The 9,380-nt window shown below is 37.0% G+C and overlaps 1 protein-coding gene across 1 annotated transcript; it reads left to right on the top strand.

Annotated features, from left to right (window-relative positions):
• Positions 1-3,374: 3,374 nt before the first annotated feature.
• LOC138877289 (uncharacterized) lies at positions 3,375-6,190 on the top strand. The gene is made up of 4 exons (XM_070156886.1): positions 3,375-3,506; positions 3,569-3,807; positions 4,198-4,753; positions 6,002-6,190. Exons 1-4 carry the CDS (start codon positions 3,375-3,377, stop codon positions 6,188-6,190), a joined length of 1,116 nt encoding a protein of 371 aa, XP_070012987.1.
• Positions 6,191-9,380: the final 3,190 nt, after the last annotated feature.

Genomic DNA, 9,380 nt, shown 5'->3' with positions numbered 1-9,380 from the left:
AGGGCGGGTATTAAAACGCATGGGGTGAGACAAGGTGGGACTTATACGCGTGTTGCTAGTAAGGGAATTACTTGAAGCCACACGGTGAGATAAGGGGGCTAAAACACGTGCAGTTATTTCGGAAAAAATATTTCTAAAATAAATGCAAGGCTCACCTAGTAATATAAGGAAGATTGTGATTGCGTTTTAGAGATTTAGATTATATAAGTGGAACATCTTGTAGTCAATGGGTTGTACCCATTAATATTATTAATGAATGAAGTATGTTCTTTCAAATTGTTCTCTTTATATTACTTCCGTAATACTGCTTAAAATTAGTTAATAGTTGGACTATGTATGATCATTCCGCTCCACCTAGAATAATTAATCACTTGCTTTGATCGTTTATTACTTCATTTTGCTATTGTGAAAAAATATGCTAGACATGCTCAATTGGGTGCATGGGATAGCGATCTGGGGGACCACCATCTATATATATATATATATATATATATATATATATATATATATATATATATATATATATATATATATATCACAAATTAATTGAGATAAAGAGCTGATGGATCTTATCCCCTATATTAAACACTTATTCCTATCTATTGATATAAAGATCTTCGTCAAATACCGAACTTTGTCTTTTTTTAGAAATTACTCATATTCAAAGCAACTTTTCACGAGCACTCCACCCCATACAACTAGTTTGGGGGGGGGGGTCGCCTTTTCAAACAAAGTAAGTAGTCAGGACTTCATAGAAACTTTCATTCTAAAGGAAGGGCAAAGCTTAATAATGAAGTAATTCACATGCTCACTTAGGATAATTAATTTAATATTCCTACATAGCTTAAATTCGGCCGGGAACCACAATTGTGGATCTTGAAGTGTGTACAACACCTTCTTTTCGAGGTTATTTGAGTCTTTGCCCGATCTTTGGTAATACGGACTAGTTAAACAGAGTTATTTGCAAATATGTGTCCTAACACACACCTTAAAATTGTTAGGTGATGACACTTCTCTTTTAATACCCATTCAAAAGGGTTGTCACATGTCAAAACCCGCTTTCGCGAGAAAATGGGGCGCAACAGTCATCATTTAATTCAATATACTAATTATGAGTTCATATTTAATATTTGTTGAGATTTCAGTATGTTTTTACACATATATGTGTACCCAGTGTCGTTAGTTATGGGTTCGGTTGAACCCATAGCCATAAGGCTACATTCGTCCCTCACTACTACACCTCAGTCCCAAACAAATTAGGTCGGCTATATGAATCCTCATTGAGCATGTGTTTCCATTTAAATTCATACTTTAATGTGCAAATTATTTGCAATATGAACATGGTAATCATATTGATCATTTCGACTTAAGTGTGTAACAAAATCTGAAAGAGAAGGGACCTTTCATGGTTCTCAGAAAGAATGGAGATTGATAAGTAGATCAATATTCGTGATAAACAAACGTATGTTAAGCCAATTACTCATCTATACAGATTAGAACTTCAAATTGGTTACATATCTTTTTTTCTTTTAACAACAAATCACTTAATGTTTAATCACTGCAAAATGAACCTAATTTCATAATGGTTTTACCATACAGTAAAAAGGAATGAAAGAAAACAAAAATCTGCCATTATTTTTTCTTGCCTGCTTTACCCTCTTTCCTTCTAACTACTTCATCAGCATACTTCACACCTTTACCTTTGTAAGGTTCTGGAGGTCTCCATTTTCTTATTGAAGCTGCAAACTGGCCAATGGCGGATTTATCGTATCCACTTACAGTGATTCTTGTGTTTTCTTCAACCTTAACTTGCAGTCCATCTGGTATTTCCATCCGAACCGGATGAGAGAATCCAAGATTAAGAACTATGTCTTTCCCTTCAATCGTTGCACGGTATCCTACACCTACCAATTGAAGTTTCTTCTCGAATCCTTTTGACACGCCCACAACCATGTTGTCAGTAAGGGTCCTAGCAAGTTTAATATACCAAAAAAAAATGTCATTTACGGAGCAAACACTAATATGCGTTTAGAACATGATTGCATTTACTTTTTACTTCAGTGAAGTAATGGCAATGAAATTAGAGACCAATATTGTAAGAGCCAAAAGTTCAAAAACCATCACGGAAAGCTTGGCCAATGGTTTGACTATATGACAATTCTTTAAACTCGAGACAAGGCATCAGTTTGGTCATTTCATGATTTAAGAACAATATCTAACTTTGGAATCATAAGATTCCTTAAGATCAGAGACAACCTCAAGAACTTCAAGTTGTAAACATAAAAAGTTATCATTGTTGGACTTTAAGCATTGGGCTTTAAAGACTAAGAGTGTGAATTGAGAAATGGTGGGAAATAAAATAGAGGAAAATGAAAATTTGAATCAAGTGAGCTTTTGTCATTAACTTTGTACCACATTGGTGAAAGACAACTACACTTGTGTGTATAAATATGGGATCACTTCTTAGAGCTCTTAAAAGGAGTTGAAGAGAATAAACCCTCGCGCCGCCGTCGTCACTCGCTCGGCTTGGATTTGGATTTGGATTTAGATTTATTTAATATTTAATATCGCGCCAGAACCCTTCTGCAGATTCAGAGGGCCACTCTGGCCGCGGTCCTGGCGTAACCGCGGCAGGCGGCGTAAACTTCTGAAAATGCACTTTTTTCAGAACAAACATCACACCTCTTCCAATAATTGCCTATAAATTCTGAGGCATGGCTTCGGTTTTGATACACCAAAAACATTACAGAACTTTCTTCTTTCTGAAAATACTGCATTCTAATTCGCAGTCTCTCTCTCTCAAATTCGTAAGTGTAATTTTGCTCCGTTCTTTGAGTTCGTTGGTATCCTGCAGTTTGTATTGTCACTGTTGCAGGAAGATTTATTCCGTTTCATCCTGGGAGGATTTAATCCATTACCTTGACAATGTGTGAAGGGGTTAAAATTCCTTAAGGACGCACAAGCAAATTGTGGACTCGGAATATTTCTTATAGTTTACTGTTTTTTTTTCCAGTTTTTTCTTCTAACAGTTTTTCTTTATTTTCCTCCTAATTTTGTGTTTCCATACCGAAATTTAACAAGCTTAAGGAATTTTAAAATCTAACGGTTCTGTGTTGAAATATATATATTAAACTGTTATCTATATTTTGTATACTGGTTTGGAGACTAAAGCCTTCGTGCTTTCTACTCCAATAATTGTTCTGTTCGGTTTAAAGTATAACAAAACTTTACCGGAATAAGAAACGAACGGGTTTGAAGTATATAAAAACTCCACCATTGTTACGTGTTGTGTGTTTGGTTTGGTATTCAGTTTGAAGATATCAAAACTTCACTGATTTAACAAAATTCTGTTTTGTTTCCAACTCTATAGAAACATGTCGAATGAAAACCAAACTAATGAAAATGTTGCGGGAACGGGTGCTACTGTTACGAGTGTTGCTGCCTCGTCAAGCTGTTCAACTCCTGCTCATGCTATGGCACCAGCAGAAAACCCGAAAAGTTTTCCGGTATTGACTTCAAACGTTGGCAAATGAAGATGCTCTTCTATCTGACTACGTTGAGTTTGTAGCGATTCATCAAGGAGGATCCTCCGGTCCTGGCTGAAGGCACTCCGGATGACGAACGATTTGTGGTAACTGAAGCATGGAAACATTCTGATTTCTTGTGCAAAAACTACATTTTGAGTTATTTGGAAGATAGCTTGTACAATGTCTATAGTGTCATGGAAACTTCAAAAGCATTATGGAATGTGCTTGAGAAGAAGTACAAGACTGAGGATGCCGGACTTAAGAAGTTCGTGGCTGCAAGGTTTTTGAATTTCAAGATGATTGACACTAGGTCGGTCATAACTCAAGTCCAAGAATTACAAGTCATTGTGCATGATCTCCTTGCTGAAGGTATGACCCGAATCAATAATTTTATTAATAAGATTTTTTGTGTTATTAATTGTGAATTTATTATTGAAGGTATGGTCATAAATGAGGCCTTTCAAGTCGCTGCTTTCATTGAGAAGTTACCTCCGTTGTGGAAGGACTTTAAGAACTATCTTAAACACAAGCGGAATGAGATGACACTTGAAGAATTGATTGTTCGTTTGAGGATAGAAGAAGACAACAAAAATACTGAAAAGAAGTCACGTGGAAACTCGACAATAATAAGGACTAACATTGTTGAGAAGGCACCACAAAATAAGAAAAGAAAGAAGGCTTCTGGACCAAAGAATTACCCGAGCAAGAAAAAGTTCAAGGGTAATTGCCACAACTGTGGAAAATCTGGGGATAAGGCCGTGGATTTTCCTGCACCAAAGAATGATAAGAAGAAGAAGAATCAAGTTAACATGGTTGAAAATGCTCAAGAAATGGAGGACTTGTGTGCAATGTTGTCTGAATGCAACTTGGTAGGAAATCCTAAAGAATGGTGGATTGATTCTGGAGCCACCCGCCATGTTTGTGCTAACAAGGAGTTATTTTCTTCCTATGCCCCCGCAGGACCCGACGAGACAATTTTCATGGGAAATTCGTCTACAACCAAAATTGAAGGAGTTGGCAAGATTGCATTGAAGATGACGTCGGGAAAAATTGTGACTCTAAACCAAGTTCTCCATGTTCCAGAAATTCGCAAGAATCTTGTGTCTACCTCACTTCTTGTCAAGAATGGATTCAAATATATTTTTGTTTCTAATAGTGTTGTACTAAGTAAGAATGATGTGTATGTAGGAAAAGATTACCTGAATGAGGGCCTTTTTAAGCTAATTGTAATAGCAGTTCCTATAAATAAAGTTAATGCTTCTTCTTACTTACTTGAGTCAAACACTTTATGGCATGCACGCTTAGGTCACGTCAACTTCAAAACATTGCGAAAAATGATAAATTTAGAAGTATTGCCAAAATTTGATTGCATTAATTCTAAATGTCAAATATGTGTGGAATCAAAGTATGCTAAGCATCCTTATAAGTCCGTTGAAATGAATTCAAGTCCTTTAGACTTAATTTACATAAATATTTGCGACATGAAGTCAACACCATCTCGCGGTGGGAAAAAATATTTTATTACTTTTATTGATGATAGCACGAGATATTGCTATGTTTATTTACTTAATAGTAAAGATGAGGCAATTGATGCTTTCAAGCAATACAAGAGTGAAGTTGAAACACAACTAAATAAAAAGATCAAAATGATAAGAAGTGATAGGGGTGACGAATATGAATCTCCTTTTGAAGAAATATGTTTGGAAAATGGCATTATTCACCAAACAACTGCCCCTTACTCTCCACAATCTAATGGAATTGCGGAGAGAAAGAATCAAACGTTGAAAGAGATGATGAATGCGTTGTTGATAAGTTTTGGTTTACCACAGAACTTGTGGGGGGAAGCAAAACTTACAGCTAACCGAATAATCAATCGTGTACCTCATAGTAAAACACTGTCCATTCCTTATGAAAAATGGAAAGGAAGGAAGCTCAGCTTGAAATACTTCAAAGTGTGGGGGTGTTTAGCTAAGGTACAAGTTCCTAAATCTAAAAGGGTTAAGATAGGTCCAAAAATGGTTGATTGTGTATTTATTGGATATGTAACCAATAGCAAGGCATATCGTTTTCTGGTTCATAAATCAGAAAATCCTGAGATTCACATTAATACGATAATAGAATCAGATAATGCTGAATTCTTTGAAACTATTTATCCGTATAAAAAGGAAAGTGAAGTGACCTGCCAAAAGTCAAAACGACCTCGGGAGGAAATAACAGATGGTATGCCTAATGAAGAAAATCCAAGAAGAAGTAAACGTCAAAGGATATCTACTTCATTCGGTCCAGATTTTCTGACTTTTCTGTTAGAAAATGAGCCTCGTACCTTCAAGGAAGCAATGTCTTCCTCAGAAGCACAATATTGGAAAGAAGCTGTCAATAGTGAAATAGAATCCATATTGAGCAACCATACCTGGGAATTGGTTGATCTTCCTCCAGGTAACAAAACATTGGGTTCTAAATGGATTTTTAAGAAGAAAATGAAAGACGATGGTACTATTGATCAAATCCATCAAATGGATGTAAAAATAGCCTTCTTAAATGGTGATCTAGAGGAAGCAATTTACATGAACCAACCTGAAGGGCTTGTGGTTCCGGAAAAAGAAAAGAAGGTGTGTCGACTTGTTAAGTCCCTTTATGGACTAAAACAAGCACCTAAGCAATGACATGCGAAATTTGACCAAACAATGTTGTCAAATGGCTTTAAGATTAATGAATGTGATAAGTGTGTTTACATTAAGAACATTCCAAGTCATATAGTAATTGTTTGCTTATATGTTGATATATGCTAATAATGAGCAAAGTCATTGCTGACATTCAAGCTACTAAGTGTATGCTTGCTAGTAAGTTTGATATGAAAGACTTAGGAGTTGCCGATGTAATTCTGGGAATTAAAATCTAGAGGACTCCTCAGGGTCTAGCTTTGTCTCAATCACATTACGTGAAAATGATACTTGAAAAATTCAAACACTTGGAATTTAGAAGTGCAAGAACTCCAATTGACTTAAACCATCATCTTATAAAGAATAAAGGTGAAAACACGTCTCAATTGGAGTATGCTCGTGTATTGGGAAGCTTAATATATATCATGAACTGTAACACGTCCTGATATAGCTTGTGCAATAAGTAAACTTAATCGATTCACAAGTAATCCCAACAAACATCACTGGGTGGCAATGAAACGAGTTCTAGGATATTTGGAATATACCCAAGACTACGCTTTACATTACAATAAATATCCTGCGATTATCGAAGGATATAGTGATGCGAATTGGATAACCGGCTCAACAGAAACAAAGTCCACAAGTGGATATGTTTTTACTGTTGGTGGAGGGGAAGTATCTTCGAAGTCTTCCAAACAAACATGCATCGCTCGCTCTACAATGGAATCAGAGTTTATAGCTTTGGATAAGGTCGGCGAAGAAGCTGAATGGCTACAAAATTTCTTAGAAGACATTCCGTTCTGGCCAAAACCTTTGGTTCCTATATGCATACATTGCGATAGTGAGGCTGCAATAGGACGGGTAGGGAATGTTATGTATAACGGAAAGTCACATCATATACCACGAAGACATAACACCGTTAAACAACTACTTTCTAGTGGAATTATCACTATTGATTATGTAAAATCAAAGGATAATGTGGCGGATCCGCTTACAAAAGGTTTAATTAGAGAGGGAGTTGATAAATCATCTAAAGGAATGGGACTATAGCCGAGGACAAGTCAACATGGCGGTAACTCTACCTAGAATTTTGGATTTTCCGAGATCTAGGTTCAAAGAGCTCAAATAAAGTTGTGATTGACCGGTTCAACATTGTCAAAGTAAAGTCTTTGGTCCCTTCTCGTGATGAAGACAATGTTCAGTAACAAGGATAGAACTTTACACGTTCTTTAATGATTACCTAAGTTTGATGTGGTATTTATCAAATAGTGTCAATCTAGAGGATTACATGTTTAGGAATCACCTATGTAAGTGTGAAGTGGAAGCCGCTTCAATGAGAATTCTGTAAGGCCAATTCTCTACGCACTTATGAAACCAGGAGGTGTTCATGGCTGAAACGAACACAACAATGAGAACCAAAAGACGGTTAAGGGTTGATTGTGTGACATATGGTTGTCTAGGTATACACTAAAGTTCGACGGTTCAAAGATATCAAATCTACCGATTGACCGAGTATATCCGACATATGCTCACTACGGAAAGTTCAAAGGGAAACCTACTTATCCAGATGCAATTAATCCTTGCTTGCAAATCACACAACTTACATCGATGATCATTCTTGTTACAGACATTCCCATTTATGTGGGGGATTGTTGGACTTTAAGCATTGGGCTTTAAAGTCTAAGAGTGTGAATTGGGAAATCGTGGGAAATAAAATGGAGGGAAATGAAAATTTGAATCAAGTGAGCTTTTTTCATGAACTTTGTACCACATTGGTGAAAGACAACTACACTTGTGTGTATAAATATGGGATCACTTCTTAGAGCTCTTAAAAGGAGTTGAAGAGAATGAACCCTCGTGCCGTCGTCGTCGCTCGCTTGGCTCGGCTTTGGCTTTGGCTTTGGATTTGGATTTGGATTTGTCAAATGATCGATCGATAAGATTATTTTTTGGACAAAATTTATTTAATTAATCACCGCTGAAGATTCAGAAGTATAGTCTGGCCGCGGTCCTGGCGTAACCGCAGTAGGACTGCGCCAGAACCCTTCTGCAGATTCAGAGGGCCACTATGGTCGTGGTCCTGGCGTAACCACGGTGGTACCGCGGCAGGCAGCGTAAACTTCTGAAAAGGCACTTTTTCCAGAACAAACATCACACCTTTTCCAATAATTGCCTATAAATTTTGAGGCATGGCTTCGGTTTTGATACACCAAAAACATTACAGAACTTTCTTCTTTCTAAAAATACTGCATTCTAATTCGCAGTCTCTCTCTCTCTCAAATTCGTAAGTGTGATTTTGCTCCGTTCTTTGAGTTTGTTGGTATCCTGTAGTTTGTATTGCCACTGTTGTAGGAAGGTTTATTCCGTTTCATCCTGGAAGGATTTAATCCATTACCTTGGCAACGTGTGAGGGGGTTAAAATTCTTTAAGGATGCACAAACAAATTGTGGACTCGGAATATTTCTTATAGTTTACTGTTTTTTTTCCAGTTTTTTCTTCTAACAGTTTTTCTTTATTTTCCTCCTAATTTTGTGTTTCCATACCGAAATTAACAATCATGAGATGGCTTAATGAAACAGGATACTGTTGAGTTGTCCTACATCGGAGGGATTTGAGGTCCTTGGTCTCCTTATATGGCTTGGGCAATCCTCACCTTATAAGCTAGCTTTTGGGATTGAGTTAGGCCCAAGGTCCATTATTATCATGGTATTAGAGCCAGGTCCATCCCAATTATTTATACCGATGTTGGGCCCCTATTTATGTTGTCCACGCTCCAGAGATCTGGGCGTGAGAGGGGGTGTTGAGTTGTCCCACATCGGAGGGATTTGAGGTCCTTGGTCTCCTTATATGGCTTGGGCAATCCTCACCTCATAAGCTAGCTTTTGGAGTTGAGTTAGGCCCAATGTCCATTCTTATCATGATGGTTAAACTTCCTAATTCTTATAGTGTTAAGGTAACTCATTCAGGATCAGTAACACTCATGCCTAATTCGATTCTACACAGCAATGTGTTGTATATGCCCTCTTTCAGATTTAATCTATTGTCTGTACACAAGTTGTGTAGACAACTCAATAAGTATGTTATTTTCACTCTTTCTTCTTGTTTACTACTACAAGGCCCTTCAGTGAAGAGCCCTCTGGAGATTATCTATTGTCTGTACACAAGTTGTGCAGACAACTCAATAAGTATGTTC

Source organism: Nicotiana sylvestris, chromosome 9, assembly GCF_000393655.2.
Source record: "Nicotiana sylvestris chromosome 9, ASM39365v2, whole genome shotgun sequence".
Taxonomy (NCBI): Eukaryota; Viridiplantae; Streptophyta; class Magnoliopsida; order Solanales; family Solanaceae; genus Nicotiana; species Nicotiana sylvestris.
This window is presented reverse-complemented; position numbering and strand designations above follow the sequence as displayed.